We start from the raw sequence: 26,383 nt of genomic DNA, 5'->3' as shown, positions 1-26,383 counted from the left end.
AAAACAGGGAGAAAATACAAAATAAAGCCATGATCTGCACGTTTATTACCGTAACGGTATCAGTCTTAGCTCTGCAACTACGGTTGACAAAGTTTAACGGACGAAAACGCAAGTTTGGGCCCGCATCATTTTTATGTTCCAGGCGTCTGTGTTCGTTCCTGGCGGAACAGACGCAGCTATAAATTTGCAGAAGACTTTGTTGTGTATTCCTTCAGACTTTTAAGACCTTGTTCAAAGCGAAAAGATGCACGCAAAGTATTAGAAGATAGACGGGGTGTATTGGATTACGACCAAGTCCAACTGCAACTGATTTGTGTTACTAATAAACGTTACCAAAGTACCATACAATAAAGAACAAACGATGAGATGCACTTGGTTTTCATAATCCATATTCTAAGGACAACGTACACGTACATTATAAATTGTTCGAGGACAGGTATTCTAGCAACTACCGGCTAGTGTCAATTGGCTATGTAATAAAAAGTGCTTATGGTCATCTACAATCTGCAGACGACAAAAGCTGCACAGTGGCCAACATCCAATAACGTTACTTGGGAACTTTGAGTAAAAGTGCATTTTTTTTTTTCGTATGAATTACAGTCATCGCGATCAAGAATCTAGTTTATCTGGCAGATTCTGACTGACTGTTAAGCTGAAACTTTTATGTTTTGTCTGCCAGACTTTCGATCCCTGAGTGACTTTTTACATCGAACAAAACTTTTGCAAACATCCAACCAACTATTCCCGCCATTTGGACAACAGAATCCAAACAACCAATCAACAACCAGTATTTAGGGTCAGAGGTCGGCAGGACCAACATGGCGGATTTTCAGACGATATTTTCCGGGTAGGCAGAAAACTTTCGTTTTTCTCACTCTTATTCAAAGTTTAGGTGTGAACGAAAGGTCATTCGCATAAAGTAGTATCGGGTTCTTCATCAGAGATTATTTCCGGGTTGAAAAAGCCACGCTTTCCGACCAGAAACGAGGACATTCATATTGGTCTCCCCAAGCTGCCAAGGAAATTCAGTTTGTCCAGACGAAGACCACGCTAAGAAAGTTTTGCATTTCAAAAGAAAGAGGCACATCGTTTGGACGGTCAGCTCTCGCTTACCTTGTTTAAGTAGTTTGTGAACCAGCTATTATGTGACTTTCAGGGTTTTCAGTTGGTTGTCTAACTCCTACCCTATCGAAAAAACTCTTCACACAGTAGAGCTAGAGTGGAGTCTCTACTCTATTCTATCCAAGGAGGTTAAAAATCACCTTTTTTTAACCTCCTTGCTCTATCCAATGACTGACGGAGGTTAATTAATCTCCAGAGTCCTTTCTCTATCTCTTCTTCCATATACACGTCCAAATTCATTTGGATGAAGACTCCGGACACGGATTAGGACAGGGGTCTTTTGGTTTAAGACGAGGTGGTCACTTTTTTGCTTTTGTTCGTTAATATGTTTGAGTGTGTAGAGGGGTGTTAAGAGACGGGGAGCCTAGCTCCTCAAGAGCAGGGGTGCTACTCCCTGTCCGCCTTCCTGTAGGTGGGGAGCAGTGAGTACCCATAACTCTAGTAGTAATTTACATCTATCTAAGGAGGCTCACAATATCTAATTATGCATGTGCAGCGGAATGCACGGTGGGTACTATGTCAAAGGTCAAGAGACATGTCTGGACAATTTTACAAGGTAGCAGAACACAGTTTTCAGCCTATGGAAATTTCTGTAGCTGAGAGCCACAATCTGACTCTGGCTTTGGCACTGGAAAAAATATAGTAGGGTGCACCAAAAACGGATATGATTGAGCTGGGGGTACAAGCCACAATATATTAAAAAAAGATACTGTCAGCATATCGCCTTCTCACGCCAACTTTGAAACGCCGCTCTGTGGAAGTCACGCAGCTGCAGAAGGCCCACACTAGAAAGGCAGTTGCGTAATGGGGCACATTTATACATGAAATAGAAAACTTTTACATGTACAATCAAATCAAATCATACAGTCTCTAAGTGAACACCTTCCTTGACCACACAGCACAGTGGCACTTTATTTTATCTCTCTGTACAGATCTTGGTGAAGACAAGGAAAGAGCGGTGACACCATCTTGGTTTGCTAGCTTATCATCTTAACCATTTGATGTCACCAAGCTATTTAACTATTTCTCTATATACAGGATTGAAAGAACTAGATGAAAACAAAGAGCTGTGACACCATACATGTTTGCTAGCCTAGCCATTTGACGTCACCAAGCTCTTTGATTATCTCTCTATATACAGGATAGAACAAGATGAAAACAAAGAGCTGTGACACCATCTCGTGTTCGCTAGCCTATCCACTTTTCCATTTGATGTCACCAAGCCCTTTGATAATCTCTCTACATACAGGATAGAACAAGATGAAGACAGGGAGCCGTGATGCCATCTCCCATTTGCTAGCCTAAACACTTCTCCATTTGACTTCACCAAGCTCTTTGATTATCTCTCTCTATACAGGATAGAACTAGATGAAAACAAAGAGCTGTGACACCATACATGTTTGCTAGCCTAGCCATTTGACTTCACCAAGCTCTTTGATTATCTCTCTATATACAGGATGAACAGAACTAGATGAAACCAAAGAGCTGTGACACCATTTCAACAAGTATCCTTGACACCACATGAGGGTGACCGTGAGCCTCCTGATGTCAGGGATCAGGTGGGCCATGAAGACGGGACTGTGGCAGCCCAGCAGAGAGGAGTGGCTGTTAGCAGCGCGCTGTGTGCAACAGGAGGAGAAAGACAGGATAGACAAGTTTGTCTTTGCTAAGGATGCAAAGTATGCTATGGTATGATATAACTCTTTGTTTTCTCATAAGGAAACAGCAAGTAAATCTTATAGATGTGCATGCATTGATTTTTCCCTGATTTAGAACAGAACCGCACAGCGAACAAAACATTTTGGTCCCCTTCACTGGGAGATGGTCAACATGACAAGAAAATAATAGAAATGGAAAAAGTTATGTGGTAAGCTTGAGTGCACTTTTAGAGGCGACACTAGTGAGGTAGCCATGAGTGTAGTTGTATAAGTGAAACAAGTGGTAGTTTTAAAGGTAAAACCAGTATGGTACAACCACACTCAAGGCTACCGTAGCCTTGAGTGTGGTTGCCAACTTTGTACAAAGGTGCCACACTGACAGTCTTTTTGTGCACTTCTCAATTACAGGAATGGAAGACATGTTGGTTGTGACATCAATATTTTGTCTTTCTATATTCTTAATATAATATACAATGTTTATGGCCTTTACTTTGCTGAAAAGCAATTAACAAACACAAGGCTGGTATATATACTGGTGGACTTTGTAACATGTGCAACTTGTATGTATATCTCACATACCTACATTGATGTATCGGACTGACTTTTGACAAACATTTTTTTAATCTAAACTTACAGGCTGGCCGACTTCTTATTAGAAAAGCCATCAATGACCAGTTGGGAATCCCATGGAGGGATATCCGACTGGGTAGAACAGAGAAGGGTAAACCGTATCTAACTAGTACAGTTGATGCTGACCATGCCCTCTTCAGTTTCAACGTGTCTCACTCAGGAGACTACGCTGTGCTGGCGGCAGAGAGCAGAAATGTTGTTGGAGTGGACGTGATGAAGGTTGACTATCCAAGTGAGTACTGTAACTAAGGCGGCATAGGTAAAAGTAGAGGTACTGATAGTCCCTGAGTATTATTGAGGCCGTAGGGGCAGTGGGTCCACTGTGTCTAGGGCACAGTGACGGTAACTATTTCCTCCTCAATCAAAGTCAGGTACCCATTTTTAGACCTCAGTGGAGTGTCAGGACAGTCACGTTAAGTACCTTTCTCCAAAACACAAAAGTCTAAGTTACTCCAGGAATGCCAGGAATCAAACCTGTGACCCCTCTACTTCTTCTCTGCTAGCCTAGCCAATTGGCCATTCAATGCCACTAGGGCTGCATATCTTAGCTTAACATTGGAGACAGGTAAAGATGTTCAAGTACATGTCTGAAGCTGGTACGGAACGATATGATGATGATGATGTCTTAAGCTGTCCCTGTGTCTGAACAATTTGACAAAGTAATCTGCTCTTCAAGAATGACAGAAGCATTGATAGTCAAAATGTTTATTTCGACTTCAGGTATCACATGGGATGTAATGCTGGAGGTACAGTGTTTGAGGATAGATACACTTTCAGCAGGTTAAAGAACCCTCCAGACATATTAAAAAAGAGTAGGGGTCCATTCCCTGTGTAAATAGATCAAACCTTATGACCAAATGTCCAGTCTTATGCTGCTTGTACTGTACAAAGCTGGTGTGTTGTACTTTAAGGCTGCCTACTAGTTGTGCAAAACATAAAAAAACAAAAACAAACAAATAAAGCAGCTATTCAATTGTAATATTTTTGGTACTAGGATTAGAAGTACACACACAAATAGGAATTCAACGTTCTTTGCATAACTTTTTAAAGTAGCAACATTGGGTCACTCAAAGTTGAGTGGGTTAGATAAAAAGCCATAATCTCCACATTTCAAAGTCTGAATGATGAGAGAATGTTAATCCCTGATGATTCCCATCCATCCATATTAACAAGATAGGATTTTGAGATCCTCCACTTCCCATGTGTTCATGGACAATGTCCAATAAACGTCACATTCGGTCAGTGTGGCGATATTTCTGTGGGATATTACGCTGAATCATCGTCCCAATTTGCCCTTGAACATTGGTGTCCCCCATTAACTTTCTTCTTACCGAATTACCTCCAACAAGAGACGCCATTAGCAAATTGACAACCCCATTAACTGAGTACACCTGCATACCGTCCAAGTCAGAATCATGAAAAAATCGCATTTACAAGAACATATTTGCGCTCACAAGAGACCGATGGGGCCCCATTAAACTAGCCGTAACCTCGACGTCAACTCTTGGGTTACAGGTTTGAATAATGAGATATGCGTGGCATGTATGACCCAATGCTGTGTCCATCCTCTCATCATCCCCTTGCCAATCAGTTTTCTGATAGTTGGGTCATACTGATTTGATTTATATAAATGATATTCTCTGGGTACCCCAAAACTGTTGCCACTGTGTGAAAAAATAAGTTACTGAAAAAAGAGCTGTCTTCATTATGAAATGTAACGTAAGTTTAGGAAAGTTTAGAAAAGACTGGAAACACAGTACAGTATACCAAACAATGATTTCTTTATTTTGGTTCTTGCGCATTTTCTCTAGACTTCGCTTAGGGTTTAATCTGATTTTTCATTCAACTTGTACTAATACACATGGCAAAAAAAATAAAATGCACCAAAACATTTTTGTGTGAGTAGCACAAACCCAACAAAAAGGTCACACTAATAGGAAAAGAGACACTCTATGACACTATCTGTTTGTACCTGTTATATCCATTTTCTGATATTCTTTTTTTGTTGCAATTTATGGCATATATTTGCTCCTTTTGCAGCTTCTTTGTATAGTTTAAAGTGTTTTTTGCACACTGATGTCATCCATATACAGTAATCAAGTCAGTATGGCCACACCTACAACAGACAAATTGGTTAACTCCTAACTCATAGTCTGTACATGTACTGTAACAGTTATACGGCTACATGTTTGGTGAACTTCTAGTTCTCAAGAGATTTGTTAACTTCCACAAGAGTAGACCCGATGAAAGGTGTAACAACAGACAGACAGAGTAAGAGATAGCATCATCCAGGAATGCCGCCTTTATATCTGACCAGTGAAGAACAGTTAACATTGGCGACGCCAGTCTCGTTGGCCCTTCAGGATAATTGAGGGTGAAAGATTTGACTTCAAAGAAGTGTAACTGTACGTGTCCCGACATAAACTGTTGCCAGTGCGGCACAATAAACGGTGTGATTATGATTGAGAAGTACCATGACAGGTAAGGATAGATACTTATCGGTAATTATCATAAGCCAGATTACTGTAAATGTTCAAATTCTTTAAGGTGGTTCAATCTTCATCTTCCTCTTCACCACAAAAAAAGCACAATGAAAATGCAGGCCTACCCCCTAGTTTCATCCGCAAACTAAAACCAAATGCTCTATTTCCTCCCTGCTATGAAATTAAATCACTGCAAACTTAAAAGCATTTACAGTACTTTCTTGGCATCCTTTGCTACCCATGTCAGCAGTGTGTAGTTAGGTATTTTGGAAGGGATGGCGCTAGGAAGTGTAGCATAAATGATAGCGTTGATGTTGACTTCAGTTTTCATATTTCATATCAATTATTGACATTATGAATCTGCACATTAATGACTGAAAAGCTATAAAATATGCAGAAGATTTTAAACTTGTAGTGTTGTTCCATTGTAGTAACTTGGCCAAATCACTTGTACTTATATCACAGGTCTGTTAGTTTATCTATTCAGTTGAAGGGTAAAAGATTAAAAGATTTCATACAAGAGGGTTGGACTATATAAAAAACAAAGTTAAGGGAAGTTTGCATAAAACAACTTTTAACTTGCCCAAAAAATATGTTTTTTTTTCCCTATCTGTATGTATTTGAAGTGATAGTAGTGTTTGTATTTGAAACATCTTCAGATTGAAACATAAACATACAATGATGATCATCATGATTGTAATACAGAATGTATTTCTACGTTCAAATTCAACACAAAAGGCAACTAGCTATTTTCAACTTCAATACCCAATTGGAGAGATTCCTTACTTCTGTGACATATATCACATTCACTTACAACTATTTAGCAAGGTAAAGAACCACCCCAGTCTGACCAATTCATATTTCATGCTAATCAGTAAAAGGAGAGAGTCAAGTGAGTGAATATAACTGCAAGCTCATTACAAGTAATTAGGGTCATCATGTGTCCCCTCTGCCCCCCATCCACTCACCTGGGCCTTTGTTGTGCAGTGAACTGTGGAATCACACAGCCATTCAGATGTGCTGTTTTGCATATTCCATGCCTAGGGCACTGTATTCATGCCCCAGAATACATCTTTTCTGTTGTTTTATTAGCAAAATATAATACATGTATAAAGAGTTGATAATGTTAATTTTATTATGTTGTGTAGGTATCATATTAATATAATAGTTCTCCTTACATAGCCAGAGAACATAAATCTGATTGTTATGAATTTGTTCCCATTTTAAGTTAGAGCAAATGATACCATATGGACAATGTTCCCCATAAGATACTAGTAAATAATGTTTGATCCCTTTATAAAATTATGCTTGCAAAATTTAACTTATGCCAATTCTTTAAAGCAACATGGAATGATACCATTGCAACTAAGGTTATATTGTTTGTGATGCTTCATGTTTAACAAAGACTTAAGGTATAAGGTATATATCTTTACTACAGGATTATTAAGATCTCAGTGAGATATCATGACGATTGCATACCTTTTTTTATAATCATGTGGCCTATTTCGATATCATATGACTTTTTGCTCAAGTTATAACTAACTGATATTATCTTCTTAAGTCACATTACATGTGCTTTGGCTTTAGTCCTACAACTAAACTAAAAGTACATGTACAATGTATTGTGTTTTTGACCCAGATCGAGGTGACGTCCCAGAGTTCTTCCGCACGATGAGAAGGCAGTTCACTGAGCATGAGTGGTCCACAATCAAGACTCCCAGCTCAGAGTGGGAACAGCTCAAGCTCTTCTACAGACACTGGGTAAGGCCTCTACAGAACTTTACTTAATTTTCCTAATGACATCTATTTAAACCGAAATGTTCCGAAACTTTGTTTTGGTGGATCATGCCATGTACACTGCCTGCGGTGTGTTTTCAGCTTTCATACCCTTCCATTGCTGTGTGCTATGACTAGCTGCACTACCATGATTGTATATTTGATATGAAGTGTTTAGTATGATTTGGCGGGGATCAAACCAGCAACCTATGTTATATCGTATAGCCTGTATATTTTGTATATTTTTTTAGAGATGGATGTTCAGTGGTTTACAGTGTACAATGCTTTTAAAACTTTTGCTTACTGTAAAATCCCATATATGATTATACGGGTGTAAAAACATAGTAAATCATCGTAGTATGAAAACAGATAGTTCACCCAAGGGGTTTTTGCTCTTGTAAGCAGGTATGCCAGGCTGTCATGTATAAACAAAAACACCTGTCGTAGGTACAAAGATTTTCCTGTTGACAGTGCATTGCCGAGCAGTATTATCCTTGAGTAATCCATATATCTCTCCTCGGAAAGTATCGTTTTACAGAATAGTGTTGACGGTGGATTAGCTCGCAGATTCGTGTAATCCGTTGGTCACGCTACTGTGTCAGTTGTGATGCAACCGCAAGTACATTGCAACAATGGCAGTGGAGGCTGATTTAGTAGTGCAGTATGTTTACAAAATAGATCAATCTCTCAGCACTTGGAAATGCTTTAAATATTACATCTGATAGGTCAACTAGATAAGGGAATTATATAGAGAACTGTGAGTGAAACCTTGTGTAAAATTAAAGTGATTAACGTGGCACCAGCTTAGCACACCGAAGAGCAAAATATTCCACTGGTCGTGACAGAAAAGATAGACACCATGAAAATTCTCCCTTGTTGTTGTTGTAGATATCTTTTTTAACATCTATTATTTCACTAGAAGTGGTCGCTAGGTGCTGAGTGGTTTTTGGTACAGCTACTTTCAACGTGAAATCTCTAGGTATGGTCTCCTGGTGCATCAACAACAAATTTTGTGGAAAAAGGCGGCTGAATAACATCATCTACTCATGTGACGTAAGGACGATATTATCTTCCATAGCTCTTTTCGACAAATACAATGAACCAGTGGACCACAGCTTAACATCCCATTCTAAGGACTGTGGCTCTTTCCAGTAGATGAGGGACACAGCCAGGATTTGAACACCCAATCGCTTGGCAGGGCCGCTAACCACCGGACTACACACACTACTTCATACAGTGATCTCTGTATGATATTATCTAATCTTTGGTGTGAAAGCTATCTTGGCTTGTGAACCCTTTCATCCATTTCAAGGCATAATCACCCGTATTATCCTCAATGTGCAAGCCCTTTGGGCTAACGTATTGAAGTTGATATGTTCTATCTGTAGTTGGGAGGGATATTCTGAGCTTTGGTAGTATGATGTACTCTCATAATACTGCCAGGTGTATGCCAATGTCTCTGGTGTTACCAATAGCAAGGAAGCAACCTATCACTTTCCCCGATACTGTCCATGTTATGAGTTACCACAATGTGCTGTGTGTTTTTTTTATTGACTGTCTAGTCCTGCTGACAACAAAATATCATAATTTAGAAGACACTGCCAAAACGTGCTGAGAATGGTTGTGTGAGATTTACATAAAGCCACCTAGAAGATCAACTTGCTGCTATGTACATTTTACCTGTAAACAGGAGCTTAGTTCCAAATTTTTACACCTGGATGGAGTGAGGAAATTTGTATGAAGTGCCGTCCCCAAGGACAGAATATGTGGCCAGGATTGCCAGAAAATAAACCTGTGACTTCTTGTCCTGTGTCTGCTAGCCTAGCGTCACGAGACTCACGACCATTGTATTCCACCTATAAATATGATGATTCACATCATTTGAGCAAAAGATCACCTTACGCTTACTTAAAAAAAAGAAAAACATTGAGCTTTTGTAGCTACTGAATTCCTACCAGTCACGACAGCAGAGTCCTTACATTGTGTATAAAAAGGTTGCTCATCCTGTTATGGTGAGAAGGACTATGATTTTCTCCACAGGGGCTCCTCACCTTTTCATCATGCTCGTATTAGACAGTCTTTTCTGTAATTATCTGAGTGTCTATAAAAGAAAATGTCCACTTGTCTTCATAACTCCAGTCTTCAGATAGTGTCCACTTTAAATGTATGGTTACTGAATGCTATCATCAGTATCAATCCACAATATTTATGGCATTTGTATGCCACGAAATACATTACTTCTACCAGGGCTCGAAATACTTTTTTCTGCATACCTGCACTAGTGCAGGTAACATTGCAAATTACCTTCACCAGACAAATTTTACCTGCACCACTCTGAATTTAGGAAGTTATTGTATCATACTTGAATTATTCAGGAACCAATGCTATTTTTCCTTTTATACTTTATAGGTGGTAACAGTCAATGCATCTAATAACAATCCGTATACATCTAACTTTTCCTTATAGGAGGTATAAAACCCAGTACACGGACCAGTGCAGGTTAGGTGCAGGTAGACAGCAGAAATACCTGCACAGCTCCAATTTTACCTGCACAAACCTGCATATGCAGGTGGTATTTCGAGTCCTGCTTCTACTGTCAGTCAGTTTTAGTAGACTAGAAGGACAATTACTGCGTATTCAGACATGCACGAATAGATGTATAGACAGACAAGTCGTAGCATAGGTCTTTGTTCGTATTGCATACTCTTCAAGGTTTATCACACCAGGTGTATACTAAACAGTACAAGCTCCATATTTAGACATATTTATTTGAGCCACTCATACCTGGATGGACCCCTACTCTTTTGGCTAAAAACTTCCTCAAACACTGGGCCACCATTCATTTTCCTATCTGAGGGATGTCTCTAGCCGAAGTTTTGTTCTTGTTTTTGCCAAGTTGAGTGATAAAATTAGACTTCACAATGGCTATCAATGGGACCTTCTTCTTTGTGACCTGTCAGGGATTTGAACTCAGTATCTCCATGTTCTAAGACATAGCCCTAACTACTAGCCCATCATACCACTTTACCAATGTGGCAACATAGATTCTGGGGCTGAAGAAGAGAAGCTTCTTCCTGCTATCTCACTGCGAGATCGAAGCAAGGTTTTGGCGACAGGTCAGATACGCTGCAGTTCAAAGGGTCAGGGATTTTCCCATTGTTTGTTCCGGAGTCTTAGTCTAGATCTATCTCACCACTGAAACATGTTTGGCCAGTGCCCATCTACAGCACTTCACCAGAATCATTCCCAGAATCACAAAACCCTTTTACTGGCACATTTTCTACAACTGTTGCTGTATTTTTCTTAAATTTTGTTTGTACGCTAGTCTGAGTTGTGAATTGTTTTTGTAATGCTACGAATGATATGAAAATAAGAGCTGAAGATTCTCCCATACCGTTGTCGATGTTGTCATTAGGAGGAAACCACTTTAAGTTGTTTAGGCACCAGCTCGCGTGGATAGAGAGGGAGCTCTCAAGACAGGGTTAGGGTCACTTGACACCTGTCCATCAAATCTGTCTGCTGCAGTCACTACATACACATCACAGCCCTAGTCTAGGGCTATGCTATTCTGTTGTGTTTTTAAGGTTTGTGTGATGCAGTCTAATGCTATTTTCAAAGACCCAATATTTGTCAATAGCAGCATTTAAAAAATATTGATATTTCATGCTATGTCACTCTTCCACTGATCGTCTACTGCAATCTATCTATTACCCATTTCATTGATATTTTTTATGGACATGTATCAGTGAAATGATAACAGCTTGCCAAGATCAGTTTGATTTACAAATACAGTAATGTAACTATCAGCCAACTTACATTGGTAATTGTAATAACTAGACTTATAACTACAGACATATTTGTTAGGAATCATCAACTCATGCAAAAGTCTTCAAATGAATTGTTTCCCCATTTCCTCAGTTTAGTGGTAAATCATGTAAATTGTCAAGTCATGTCGATGAAGGTTAGACATCCAGGTAGTAAGATAAGCTGTTACTCAAGCAACTGAATATGATTTTGAAAATGGTCAGACGTTTCAAACAACATCCCTTGGTTTTCGTCTGTGACACTGTTAATTGTCATACGAAACGTAAGATGCTTTAACAAAAAATATCTGTTGAACCTAGTAATCATAGTATATTATACAAATTCAAGTTGAATAAAAGATAGCAAGGTTTGTTAAAGAAAGATCTAACTTGTAGCATCATAGTTAGTATGGTGGGAGGTACCTTCCTCACACTGCATATGGCAGGTCTCCTATGCCTAAACTATGTTGTGATAATAGAACTTGTATTGATAACCGCAATCATTATATATTAAAGAAATTGATGTTAATTGGCACATACTGAAGTTCAGATCACATGTACAACATCTGGTAAGTTGGCACAGTGAGCCAAATCCCACCCACCCCCGTACAAGAAGGTCATGGTATACATATGTTGTATCAACAATACAAGAACAGCTGAAAGGCAAACTTTAGAACAAAGGCTAGAGCCCACCTTGCAGAATGAATTTCCTTCCACCTGAGCTCCTCTTGTGAATTCCATTGTCCTTTGGTAGATTCCCTTAGTTTTCTATTGTTCTGTGGCTGCTGTAGTCTTAGATTGGAGACAATCAAACATTGCTGTCCTCCATGAGTCTATACTCAGCTCTGGAAACCTGGAAGCCATGTGAAAGAGAGTGAGGAAGGATTGAGGTGACTTTGGTTGTGCCTGGCTAGGCATGTAATGTGACTAATCTCAGCTATGTTGTTCTGTGTTCGTACTCGTATAGTCACACCTTCTGTGTATTGTCAGGGGTAGCAGTGACAGGGACCAGACTATGTCTTAAGCCCAACAAAACAGGTAATTACCAACAGCATACCTGAGAAGGCAGGTGTGGGGAGTGTGTGTTATACTATCCCCAGGTGCCTCCAGGTATACAACCCACCTTTCCCTTAACCCATTGTTTCTCCACGGGATTTAACCGGGGTAGATACCTTTGTGTGCCAGGGTCACTGTAATACGCACAAAGGATGACTTCCTGCTAGATGTGTTCATTGAAGCCGAACCATACTCTCTACTCTGCACTCTTGTAAAGTCATGTTTACTGAAAACATTGCCGAAACACAATCCCTGTTGATGTGTTTATAAAGTCGCAGCACTGATAGAGTTCATAAAATTCTTTACATATTGGCTAAACGACATGAAATATCTGGGAGTACATGTACCTGGCTGGTTGATTGAACGATGTGAAAAGTTGCCCACAATATGAAAAGCTTTTGTCCCCTATATTTCGTAGTACATTTTGCGATCCTATGAGTGTAGCAGATCAACCAGTCTACCAGGGGACAATATGTAAATACCGCTGAAATGACCAGTTGTGGCCCGTCTGTCTCTTTGATCTGTTCATGCCGCGCGTCCATCTTTGACAGTAATACGAGGGGGTGGAGCCTTCCGACAGGTGCTCAACGCTTACCTGTCCTTAAGGCTGTTACTGGGATTTCCTGTCTTTCAACCTTAAGGATTATATAGGACGGGGATATTCTACATTTGGTAGTTGAAATTACAGTAAGAAATGTGCATTGTCCAATTTCAAATACATGTATCCTTGAGATCAGGCTGTCTCCAGCTTAAAAATTTTTTTCTGTCCCATTCATTGTTTGGGAGCCCATGTTGTGTATTTTCCTGGTTAAATATGCTATTTCAAGCTTATGAAAGTATATTTCTAACAGTTTCATGTCATTTCTGGGACAGATGGGGTAAAATGATTTTCTGTCCCAACAAGCAAATTTCCGGGACGGAAGGACGGGTCCTGGAGACAGCCCTGGTTTAGATACACAACAACATCACTACCTGTATCACTGTCCGTATGAATTTTCATCTATGCATGAATCAGTATGGTGGTACATAAAAGGATTACCCAAAAAGCATTTTTGTGTACGTAGGGATCAGGGGTAAGTCTGTAGGATGGTGTTGAATATTGATTGCTTTTACATTTGATCCAGTTCACATGAAGTTCAGATGGGCAGTTGTCGCTTCTGGGAATAGGATTGAACCACAGTCAAGATACGGGATATCCGGTTCTATAGGTGATTCGGTTTCAGAATCGCTCTTTCTCAATCACTATGTAGTTTATTCTTATGCACAGTGCCATTTTAGTATGTACTCGTAGATGTAAAAGTTAAATGCTTTTGAAGGTAAGACTACAGTCAGACTTGGTCATAGGACCACTTGCACTAGACAACCATCGCCTAAAGACAGCAGTTTTTTGACGGTTCCGAAATTTTCCCCCACAGAAACAAGCATTATATAATATATAATAAAAGTGACTTGCATGTATTTCTTTTTCTTTTCTCTGCAGATATTAGATTTCTTAGTAGTCAGAAACATCCACCAGCTTATTAGTCATTTTTTACATTGTGCATAGTCTGAACGAGTAGTATACACTGTTAGTACTAATAGTAGTCTTTCTGTTTTTATTTTGGTGAACCTAAGCACCACTATCACCTTAATGCTACCTGCACAGGAACACCACAGCCATGTGAGGCCAGGTGAAACAGATCGGCCTCCTCTCTCCCACAACAATTACATGCCTCGTTTGTTTCACTGATTATGGGGTTGCTAAAAATTTGGCATCAAGACAAAAATTTGCTGGCAGATGTGCCTTTGTTTTCCTTAAGACTATGACTCAGATGAATGTTTTCTTGTTGTTGTTTTTATCGTGACATTCACTGGGCAGCTGAAAGTTGACCTTAAAAATATGTTGAAACTACATTTTGTATAGGACGATGCAAAACATGATTAACTTATGATATATATATATATAGAAAAAGATGTAGAAGTAATTGAAAACACCTTGACTTCTTTTAGGTCTTTGTGGCCTTTCTTTTAATGCTCTGTGTTCTGAGTTGTGTTCAGATTGTCGGTTTGTGTAATCTTACAAAGAAATTTCATGTTACTTGAGTTTTCATTTGATCACCTAGGTAAAGGTTCAGAAGAAAGTATTTTTCCAATGGCCAGAACAACACAATACAATTACTGTATCATATAATGCAACACAGTATGATACAATGCAGCATTAGTATATCTTAAACATTTAAAATCATATTATACAATGTATGCCTGTATTTAATACTTCAAATGGTTTAATTAAAAATCATTTGAAAGTTAAGCATAGCTACAGTCTGAAATCTTTTCCTTTTGAAGTGACACACATTTTAAGAAAGTTTACAAACAGATTAAGTGACGTTAACACAATTGCCAATTGTGAATGTAGTCGGCCAAAAGCATGTTGGTTCCAAAGACTACAACTCGTAAAATGTTTGCCACATGGGGGGACTCAAATGGGTGATTATGATCCTGTGAATATGAGGTCATTGGTTAACGAGACTGTAATTGATTTGTTTAGTGCGCCAGCCTTATTCATGTTGACAGATGAACATAGTTACTACCTTACTGGTGGGTGGGTGGAATAGCTAGCCAAGGGTACTGTTCTGTAGTGTATTGCCTGACAGTGTGAAGTGTGTGATACTAGTAGTATATTTGTATATAGAAGAGAGTATCGATAGCTATACTAGTCTATAGGTTAAGTTTTTAATGATTATTTTAGATACATACTGATGGAAAAAAAAAGATCTATACTCAAAATATATATACGGGGAACAATTGATGAGAGAGAGAGATAGACAGATGAAATGTGTAAAAGACATGGCCCTTTTTGACGTTAAATGCTAGTGAAAATTGTGAGTCAGACCGGTCCCAGATGCTGTGCCATGACTCCTGTACTCTAATCCTTCTCTACAATTTGCCGCTACGATCGTCGTCTCTACGGGGCTCCACTCAGCTAACGTCAGGGTCGGGGGATTACTGATAACAATCCCAGCCATGATGCTCCGACAACAGGTAGAAAAGGTTTTGACAGGTGTGTAGACAACACCCGATCCCCCCTTTATACATTGTAATCCAGGAGTTAATCCTTGGTGAAAGTACGGCATGTACTTAACACCGTTCATACAAAAAGTGGCAGATGTGGTGATGATATCTCAGTGAGATAACATTTGGTATTTATGGCTGTCGTATTAACACAGAGCCATATAGGATTGTGATGAGTGCATAAGATTTTACAGCTGTTCGGCTTATGTCTTTTTTTTATCCCAACGTGGGTGAGTTTGGTGCTTTGTGAAAAGGATTTTGAATTTTTTTTCACACTCCCCAAACCTTTTCACAAGGCTTACTTTCTTAGTCCAACCTGTTAATCTACAAAAAAATTGTCCAAGTCATCTCCCATTGCATTCAGAAAAGACATGAAACCCTTCAAGTGGAAATAGCTGCTATTTCACCTGTAATTTATCTATGTTTTAAGTTCTTCTTGTAAATCGTTAATTTTCTTTTCTTTGAAGTTAGCCCTCAGGCAGAAATTTGCAATAAATTTATTATCACTATTTTGATATTTTGATGATCAACTTTTGAAGTCCATTTACTTGTGTCATAATCTACCATATACAGATGTGTTGGAGTGCTGTATGCAAATAGTATCTGCAAAATGCACAATGTTCACTCAAAAGGCACTAATAGAAAGTTGGGTGATGTGTAAAGTTTTCGTGACTGTTTTATTCAATATTAAGTCGCTCTAAATTCCAGAGTTCAGGACAATGGATTGTCTGTAAGAAAAGCAATTGGATGTGCGTGGAAAAGAACAATGGAACAAGGGCGCTTTTCCAATCATGAATAAAAGCTCATTTCTCAATCAAAAATACGATTGAACATTGGAAATCCTCTCACCTTCCAGCCCAGTGCAATTGAAAGAGAGACAATATTTAAAGATGGATAGTTTTGTAATGGAACACACATTTTAAGCTTAGCGCATGTATTAACCATGAATGGCCCAAGGGTATACGTAATGAGAAATTCCACACACGTTGAAAAAGCTTGGAAACATGCACTTATGTAACAGCTGATATTATTCATGAGTATGACATAATGTAAGGTCAACTAAATAAACACTGTCTGCTCCCCTTAAATCAAATGCATTGTACATGTAGGTGACTGTACAGTATATACGTCAGGTGTAAGACTAAGAGCCCAGAATAACCGGGTACATTTTGAACAGGGGTGTGATCTGGCCTGTCAAACCTGTAACCTTGTTACATATACATGTAGCTGTAATATGCAGACCTTTGACGGATGAAACTTTTAAAAATGAATTGACATGTATATGATGTAGCTAGGCTGGCCCTAAAAAATGTAAAGAACTACCATACTGAAAAGAAACGAAAGAAAGGAGGGGCTTTTGCAGTAGTTTGATATTCAGTGCTTCACAGTACAGTCAAACCTGCCCGAGCGACCATCTCTTCTCAGCGACCACCTGGCCATTTCGACCGCTTTTTCTCGGTCCCGATTTATTTTCCCATTGACGTAAGCATGAAGCGACCTTTTCTCAACGACCACCTGGCCAACGTGACCGCGACCGGCCCAAATTGGGACCCATAACGACCGCATCATTTTCAAGATTGAGGTTTTCATCGATTTTTGATGTTAATTAGCGCGATTTTGTGCCGAAATCGGCCAGTTTGCGTCGGGTTTTGAGGTTAAATTTACAGTTTACAGTGTGCGTGTTGTATTTGACATTAAAGACCTTGCTTCTTTGCGTGCGTGCAGTGTGCTTGCTATTTGCCATTAAACATAACGGCAACCATTTATACTTTGCATCGGGCATGTTTTGAGTCGATACTCTTCTCAGCGACCACCTGTCCAAATCGACCGCTTTTTTCCGGTCCCCCGGGTGGTCGTCTTGGGCAGGTTTGACTGTAGTACAAAATGTAGTTAAGGTACATTTGCATTTACTGTTAGTACTCAAACTGCTTAGATTGTGTCAGTGACATTGGTGATATCTCTTGTTATGAAAGAAAGGTCGGACAGTTGTCAGTAGTCTGAGAACAATGACTCTGGGATTGTTTGGCAACACTTGTTCCTGTCAGGTAGTACAAAGACGGATGTCGGTTACCTGTCAGGTGTGAGCACACCTTCCTCAGGTGTGCAGTGGCTGGGAAATGTAAGGGTCAGAGGTCACCCGGCAGGGGCTCTTGACATTGTTAACATTCAAAAGATTTGAACGGAAATTGCTGATTTTTGTGTTAAATGCAGAAGATTTGGGGTTCAACTGTGGCTTGGAAAATGCTGTTTTGATATTGAATTTTAAAAATCATTTCCCGGCAAAATTTTTGTGGTTTAAATTTTGAAAGGCTTTGAAAACTGTGATAGATTGCAATTTTTCAACAAATAATAATCGTCACTCTTCTGAATTATTGTACTCTGAGCCAAAATGTATTGAGAAGAAAATTTCTGACAGTGAACAGATACAGTACCCTTCTATCACAAAGCCTCGTTTTCCAGTGAAGGTATGTGCCTGCATTGCCTCCGAAAAAAGACAAGACTAGTCTCAACCAGTTTCAATAGATGGGCCATAGTCTGCAGCAATACCACAACAAGCGTTGAGCGTTTGAAAACGTACGATATAATTAGGTAACATGCATGTTGTAATTTTGATGAAACATTAAAAAAATGCATGGTTCCATGTACGTGGCTTCAAGTCATTTTAAAACACAAAAGTTGAATTCTTTTTCGCTAGTGCATCGGATTGGTGTTTCCAGAGGATGTCTTCCATGCAGTTATGTCTGAATAGCCTTTGGAAAAAAACTGAGGATGGCTAGCGTGTCTAGTGCTGAAAGACAGCTGCCAGGTTTAATCCCGTCCTTGGCAGATGTCAATCACTTCCGCTTTGTGGGCACCGCAAATCCACCGGCCACATTGTCAGAAGATAACAGTTTCAACGTCGGTTGGCGCCAGGACCAGACGCGTACGTGAGCCTCGCTGCCCGCCCTCTGCATGCCGCCCTGATGCCGACACTGATAGGAACCCTTTATTGTTCTCTGTGGAAACTTGGAGCTGTAAAAATCCTGGTTGGGTTGGTGTAATGGATAATGATCCCTTAATGCTGTCTAACAAAGAGAAACAAAAGCTCTCATATCCAGCTACGGCTATCTGCAGACTTCTCTTTAGTGTGTTTTCAGGAATGTCGTTGAATGGATGATAAATTTTGTCTTCATTTTCCACCAATCTGCCTTTTCCTTCTGCCCCAGGCATTCAGGAGATAAAATCGACAAATTAGCATAAGTGACGACCATCCGCAATGTTCCCACCATTATCAAAACCTGAAATTTCCCTACTGGATGACTTGTACCTGTGCCTCTGAATTTCAGTACGCAGCATTCATTATAATTCTGCACAGTTTTTTGTCACGCAAAAGTGACAACTACACCGTATTTTGTTTACCGCGCTGTTGCCGCGAAAAACAAAATTGAATTAAATCAGCCCTAATTAGGACTAATTACAGACATGGGGTAATTGAGGGGATGAGGTTGGCTCCACGGCCCCAGGCGTTTGGCTCCCAAACCAAATTACTCAGACAATTGCAGAATTGGATTGGTTTGATATAAGATATGCTGTATCCATACCTCACCTGCTTAGTAGCAGTGCCATGGGTAATATGATATAAGCCTTCACAGTTCATAGCCAATGCGATGGAAAATGCACTAAGTCTGAACCTGGTAATGTGATATTAGCCCTCACAGTTCATGGCCAATGCGATGGAAAGGCATTATGTAGTGTGAAAGAGTAATAGTTGTAGCTTTGTAACATCGTGTCTAACATGTGTTAGGCGCAGGCAGGCATTACTGCTGTTTTACCTCACCTGCTTTATTTTTTAAAGCATATTCCAGACATGAGTTTAAGTTATGGTTATCAACTGCTTGTATTGGATTGGAATTCCAAAGGTTTCTAAGACAACTACTTTCTCAGGCAAAAAAAAGGTTCTGAAGCAGTACCACAGAAAGCTGCTAGGGGGCCAAATATGAAATCTTTCCAACCCCTATCCACCTACCAAAGATTTATCCAAAGCTTTGCAAGTAAACTGATAACACACAGACAGAAACACATGTATAGATGGCACCCAAAACACAAACTTCTTTCAGAAGTTAACACCGTCAAATGAGTCTTGAGATCTCATCAAGTCTTATTTGATCCTCTTCTGATGTCTTAGACTGTACACAGTATATTTAACATTTCTTAATTGATCCCCACCTTGAGTGTCCAAGCCCCAAATTGACAGAATGTCATATATTGTAGTTATCATTTTTTATACCTTGAAGCTGTCATCCGGCAGATATTTGTGTTCTCCGAGGACGTCATCATTAAAATTTGAAAGCCTGTCAAGTTATCTATCTTTGATATCTGTGATTGCTCCTGAAGAAGTCAACTAGCTTTTTTGTAAGACTGATAGTTTAGAGTGCCTATTTGTCTTACTTTGCTATCATTCATGATTTGTCTTCATTTTGAAATCCTTTTTTTAAATATTAACTACTATAGTGCAAGTTCTCAGGTGAAGTGAATTTATGCAGGTACTTGAAATGGACATACAGGTTTTAACCCTCCCAACTATACCGTTTTGTCCTCTTTGTATAGTTAATCATTTATTCATTGTGGTTGTAAATTTTGCCCAAGTAGTCCTGACACAGATATCAATAAGGCATGTGCCAGGTCATGTCAGTACAGATCCGTATCATCTTAAGGATTTACTGAGTTGTATGATCGAAAAAGTGTGCACTGGAGAATGAGAAAAATAGAGATCATAAGCAAGCATTTTGTTGCTACATCTTATTCAGTGTAATACTAATAGTGCTAGAAGTATAGTTCTAACACATCTCGAAATTCTTTACTTTTCAAATTCTTCTACAAAACATGTTGTATTTAACCAGTCTGTCATAGTATAGTATTAAATGTAAATGTCCTGATCATCTATTATAAAATTGATATAAGTTATATATGACAATACATTTGGCATAGAATTACCGTGCTTTTGTGCTAGCTGTATGATTTCAATTGTCCTAATATATATATATATATTTATTTATTTATATATTATAACTGGATGCCTTATTTCATCTTAGGAGGATAGAATGCATTTTACCATACTTCTTATAGTCAAACACAATGCTTTTTGGAATACATCATAATCTATATAATACCCAATGTACATACAGTAAAAATGTTAGTCTCTATGTGACTGGTTAGTATAATAGCCTGAGGTGTGAGTATTGCTGTAATAGCCTGAGATGTGAACATTGCAGTTGACTGAGGTTTTCATGTAAGGAGGTTACTAGTAATCTTATATTCTCAAATAATGCTTTTTGGAATACATTTTAATCTAATGAAAATACAGCAAGAATCTCTCTGTGACTGGTTGGTACAATAGCCCGAGGTGTGAGTATTGCGGCTGACTGGGGTTGACCCCATGGCGGCCCGGCGTAGCCTGACTGTCGCCCGATGCCGTGCCCCGGGGGCACACACGAGACACCGCGACTGGCTGACATGGCGACAGCCAAACAATGACACCTTGCACCACACCTGAGGTCTGACGGACACTCGCTCTCACTGCGTGGCTCTGACTACAACATGCCTAACTCTACAACTACAAGTGATTGATTACATTATCATATGCCTGCCAGGTATTAACATAATGTAGTCCTTTCTGCCTAACTTTCACTTCACATTACCCGCAAACCAGAGAACTTTTCAACCTGATTCTTCCTTCACAAGGCAACAAAAATGCAACAAAAAGTATGAAAACACAGTCTGATAGCTACTTAAGAGACTATAGTAATCAAACTTAATTACATTCAGTTGCAGTCATGTGTTTTAAAAGTTATTTCAGGGTGTCTTACACATGTAAAACTTAAGAGACTGATACCAGAGTTTGGTACATACAACTTACAAGGGGCCTCTTTAGTACAGCTCATTTAAAGACAAAGAATTCAGGTGTCAAAACTTTTCCCTTGAACTCGTTGCCACAAATTACTCATTAGATAGCTTTTAATTAAACAATGCCTACAGTTGTATGTTTAAGGTTAGGCATGACAGGTCATTCAGTGTAATATAACAGCTACATTGTCCTTATGTGCCTGTGAAGCTGGTGTGTCATGTTGAAGAACAATCATATTATCTATACAGAATGATACACACAACATCGTAGTTTAGAAAGTAAAAGCATTCTGTTCATTGGACTGAACTGTCTTGGTCTCTGGTTGGAGAACAGTAGCCGCCATTGTTAGCAACACCTGTCCTGCATACTGTCATGTTTATAGTGCCTATAAATTTCCCTGTTTCCGCCCTGCCCTATCCACAACCTGTAAAGGATGACACGAAGACACCGTTTCCCCAGTTGTCCATTGTCTGCTATCAACAGCCCATAGGCAACTTCTCAGATCTTCTTCCGATGCAGCTTTAGGATTACTGCATGCTCCACATGGCACAGAGTGTGTTCAACTCTTGTAGTGTAACATGCTGTATGAAGATACATGTATTTGTTTACATCACATACTCTGTAAACCACAACAAAACAAACCATGTTTGTATTGAAGAGTACAAGTTGCTTATCCAGACAGATTTATTTGATTTACTCACTCCAGAATGGATCCCTGCTTTTTTTGATAAGTTTGGTGTGGTTTTTAATTCCCTTGATCGAGGTGTGGGTCTCCTCAAACACAGGACTTCCACTTGACATCCTATCTAAGGGACGTTTCTGTCTGAACCTGTGTACTTATTTACACCTGAGTTCATGAGGAAGGAAGTTGTTTTTAATTGCCTTAAACAAGAAATGGCACAACATTGGAACCTGCAAGGGATTCAAACTTGGTACCTCCAGGTTCTGAGTCATCAACCCTGACCATTAGTCCACTGTTCCACCTGTCCCATCATTGTTTCTATTGTTGATATATGTACATTCAATGATTTCTCTGTAGTTTTCACCAACAGATATTTGTCTGCTTTTTTGTCATCATTTTCAAAGAATTCACAAATAATGTACTTATTCTTCTTGTTCAGCATGATTTGACTCCAGCATCCTTCCTTGTGACCACTTTGAAGTGGGTGAAATAAAGTACACAAAGTTAAGCCAATTACAACTAATTGTATACATTAATTGTATGCAATTATTTGTATGCAATTAATTGTATACAATTAATTATAATTGTATTAATCAATTAAGCAATCTCTGAAAATTGCACAATGATCAAGAGAACACTGAACACTTAAGAACTCACAGATCCCATTGGCCAATCAATTTTCCTGCTGTGTGAAGCATAATGTTTATAAGCTAAACATTTTCTCCTGTTTTATCCTATCTCCAGTGTCTGAAGGAGATGGAATAAAGAATAAAGTTGTTGGTGCAGGTTGAAACAATGTGTCACGTTTTATCCTTTTTATGAGTAGTTTGGCAATCAAATCAGTCTTTTCTGAGTATTACATAAATAAAATACAAACAGTGTATTTACACTAAACATTTTCTCCTGTTTTTTCCCATCTCCAGTGTCTGAAGGAGAGCTATGTGAAGGCCCTGGGGGTGGGGATCGGGTTTGAGCTCCAGAGAATCGACTTCCACCTGAAGACTCCGCAGGTGAGTCCAGGTGAGGTGGCACAGGACACTCAGGTGTACATCGACGGGACCCAGGAACCTGGCTGGCTATTCCAGGAGTCTGCCCTGGACGACACACACTGTACAGCTGTAGCTATTCAAGGTCTCACGCAGGTAATGCTGTTACAGTCAAACCTGTATTAGGGGCCACCTCTACAGAGGGGCCACCTGTCCATAGTGGCCACTTTTTGTCGGTCCCTTGGGTATTTTATCTACAAGTTACCACCTCTATACAGAGGCCACCTGTCTATAGTGGCCAAATTTGTCCGGTCCCTTGAGTGGCCGCTATAGACAGGTTTGACTGTATTTCCTCGACCCTGAATTCATTGTTAGGCTTTATTTTCACATTTTTTTCATCTTGTAGTTGAAGAACGGAGCACCCAGTTGTGTCTGTGTTTGCAGGCTAGTTTAGCCAGACACCCTATACGAATACAACGGAACAATCCAATGAACTCCCAGAACAGCAGCTGCTTTTGCAAGAACAAGTCAATTAAGCCTTGCTGCTTTTATTGAATTTTATTGACCTTTTTAAGTGTTTCCATTATCCCCCCATGCAGACCCTCACATATCTGTTAAGTCTGTGATAAATGTTCTGGATTGAGGTGTATTTCAGTTGGTATGCAGAAGTCTGTACAACTTCTTTTCAATAGTGTTAGACACCTGTAACCTCTTGGTGTAAACTACAATGTACAGTCATATAAAATATACTGCAGGAATTACATTTCAATACAGTTAAGCCCTACTTGGGTCCTAATTGCCCTGCGCACCTGCACACTGTTTTCGAGAGACATTATTATGATGTAATGAAGCAAATTTCCTTCATATTCCAGGCTAAATTGAGATAATCTTACCAATTGTTTTGAAACCCTGGGTGGGAATCAACTCGTGACCTCACTGCCACAGGCTTGGCGACTAACCCGTTAAACCATGCAGTTTAATATGGAACATACAACAGTGTGTCGGATCGAGCCAGAAGTAACCATAATTTTAATGTTAAACCATGCAGTTTAATATGGAACATACAACAGTGTGTCTGATCAAGCCAGAAGTAACCATATCTCTATTGTTACACCATGCAATTTAATATGGAACATACAACAGTGTGTCGCATCGAGACAGAAGTAACCGTAATTCTATTGGTTAAACCCCGCGCCTTGTTTCCGCAGCCCGTCTCGGATCCCCCGACATTCCGAGCCGTAGAGTTCCCGGAGCTGACAGGGCTCGCTCAGCCCCTGCTTCCGGAGGATGTCTCCTACTGGGACAGCTTCCGTAACAAGAAGGAGAGGCCGCAGCTTTCCAAGAGATGACGTAGTTATTGACCTTGATCTTGTTAAACCTTAGGCCACACCATCTTAACTTGTTGGTTGTCAGATAACAAAAATATCATAAACTTGACATTAAAACATTGCAAAAACGACCAGGTTTATGCCTGGTGCATTCAGTCTTATGGAGTAAAAACAGTCAGTAGTAGTCATTGAGTCACAGCTTTACAAGAGATGACGTATTTATTGACCTTGATCTTGTTAAACCTTAGGCCACACCAATTTAACTTGTTGGTTGTCAGATAACAAAGATATCATAAAATGGACAAACATAACGAAAACAAATCCTGTGGACCAGGTTACAGTTATGCCTGGTACATTCAGTTTTGTGGAGTAAAACAGTCTTAGTCAAGTTTTGCCTCTCTACCTATGGCTTGCTATAGTGTCAAGGTTTCAGACTTAAAATGTCTGAGAACAAAATAGATTGGTATGGCCGTATATTTCAATTGAGCTGCTTTGTATATATACTATTACTATAGGTGAGAAAGAAACTAGTCAGCAGTTTGTATACAGAAGGCATTGTTTAGTTGTAGCACTTAGACACAAGGGTCGCAAGGTTAGGTCTTTTTTATAGTGTGGAGTTACAAATGCCCAGTTTAAGAGCATGCATACTGAAATGTACATGTACACATGTATGTATTTTTATAGAAGAAACATGCAATGATTTGTGCTGTCAAAGGTGACCAATCGAAGCCATCAGAATTGTTGTCAATTTGATTCCTACAATGTGGAGCACTTTGGCAAGGTAGGCACAAATGTCTCACTTTTGTTTTGGAAGATTTTGTAACCAGTGCTTCTATCAGGATAACTGAGATGTTGCTTCTTACACTTTTAAAAAGTATGACAAACTGAAAATTGTGATGTACCTCAGATAAATATCTGTAAGGAGAGTTTTAGCGTAAGCTGTAAATTTATTGCTCGAATTACTAGGTGCATATGCACTTTATTTGTGCACCCAAAATTTGAGCTGTGCACTTGTGCAATTTTGACTGTGTATGGGTGTATCTACGTGTAGATATTTGTGTAAGGTGTGTATTATGTACTATCATGGTATATGAGTAAGCAGAATGGTCATCATGATTTAGGTTTTGCTGACATTGTACTTTATCTGTTTTGTTCCTCTGAATTCCTATGTTCGGGGCGCAAAGACAAGTGTGCCTATTCCCAAAATGAATTTCAAGCCAAGAATGATTATTGTACTGACTGAAATAGAAATACCACTATTCTGGGAAATGATACAAATTTTAAGCAGAAAGTAAGTCAAAACACTGAATAATGAAGAATATTTTGTCTCAGCTATTTTATTGAACTCCTTTCCCTATAGTCACACAACATATCATACATTTTCATTGTGTAATTCACAAGTCTTTACATTATATACAGACCATTTGAAAAATCATCTCATTGTTTTCAATGACTCACATTAATGTAGCAAGTAACTGCATTGAAAGAACTTAGAGCATTATTCTCTTCCTATAGCATTTCTAAGAGTTCTCAACCAAAGTGATTCTGCTATACAGCCTTATACAAACATTCGATTTAGAAAACTACTAACAGTAGAGCCCACAATGTCTATCTCTGTTTATACACTATTCATGTAAAAGGTACAATGCAAAAGGCTACTACGTTTCTAATGTATTACAGTAATACACATGTACTGCATATACTTGGCACTTTGTATGCCTTTCTATATTTATAGACTATTCATGCAAAAGGTACTACGCAAAAGGCTAAAAACAGCAGAAAATTATTTTCTTCTTTCATGATTTTCTACAAATTTTCTAGTTGTACTGTTATAGTACATACTGCATATACTTGGCACATTGTATGCGCTTGATGCATATCATTGACCCATGCATCAACATTAAAAAAGCAGCCTCTATACAGT

At 39.2% G+C, this 26,383-nt stretch overlaps 1 protein-coding gene and 1 long non-coding RNA gene across 2 annotated transcripts in view; one reads left to right on the top strand and one right to left on the bottom strand.

Moving 5' to 3' along the window:
- The window catches only part of LOC118419059, a 32,985-nt gene extending 19,882 nt beyond the window's left edge, over nt 1–13,103 (bottom strand). The window contains exon 1 of the long non-coding RNA XR_004831586.1: nt 12,166–13,103. This is a non-coding gene — a long non-coding RNA (uncharacterized LOC118419059). The remainder of the gene's footprint in view (nt 1–12,165) is intronic.
- Nucleotides 692–26,377, top strand: LOC118419058 (L-aminoadipate-semialdehyde dehydrogenase-phosphopantetheinyl transferase-like). Its single transcript, XM_035825327.1, has 6 exons — nt 692–847; nt 2,579–2,811; nt 3,417–3,642; nt 7,533–7,654; nt 23,069–23,287; nt 24,340–26,377. The coding sequence occupies exons 2-6, from the start codon at nt 2,644–2,646 to the stop codon at nt 24,478–24,480; spliced, it is 876 nt and encodes a 291-aa protein (XP_035681220.1). The 5' UTR covers nt 692–847; nt 2,579–2,643; the 3' UTR covers nt 24,481–26,377.
- Nucleotides 26,378–26,383: the final 6 nt, after the last annotated feature.

Source organism: Branchiostoma floridae, chromosome 7 (assembly GCF_000003815.2).
Source record: "Branchiostoma floridae strain S238N-H82 chromosome 7, Bfl_VNyyK, whole genome shotgun sequence".
Taxonomy (NCBI): Eukaryota; Metazoa; Chordata; class Leptocardii; order Amphioxiformes; family Branchiostomatidae; genus Branchiostoma; species Branchiostoma floridae.
This window is presented reverse-complemented; position numbering and strand designations above follow the sequence as displayed.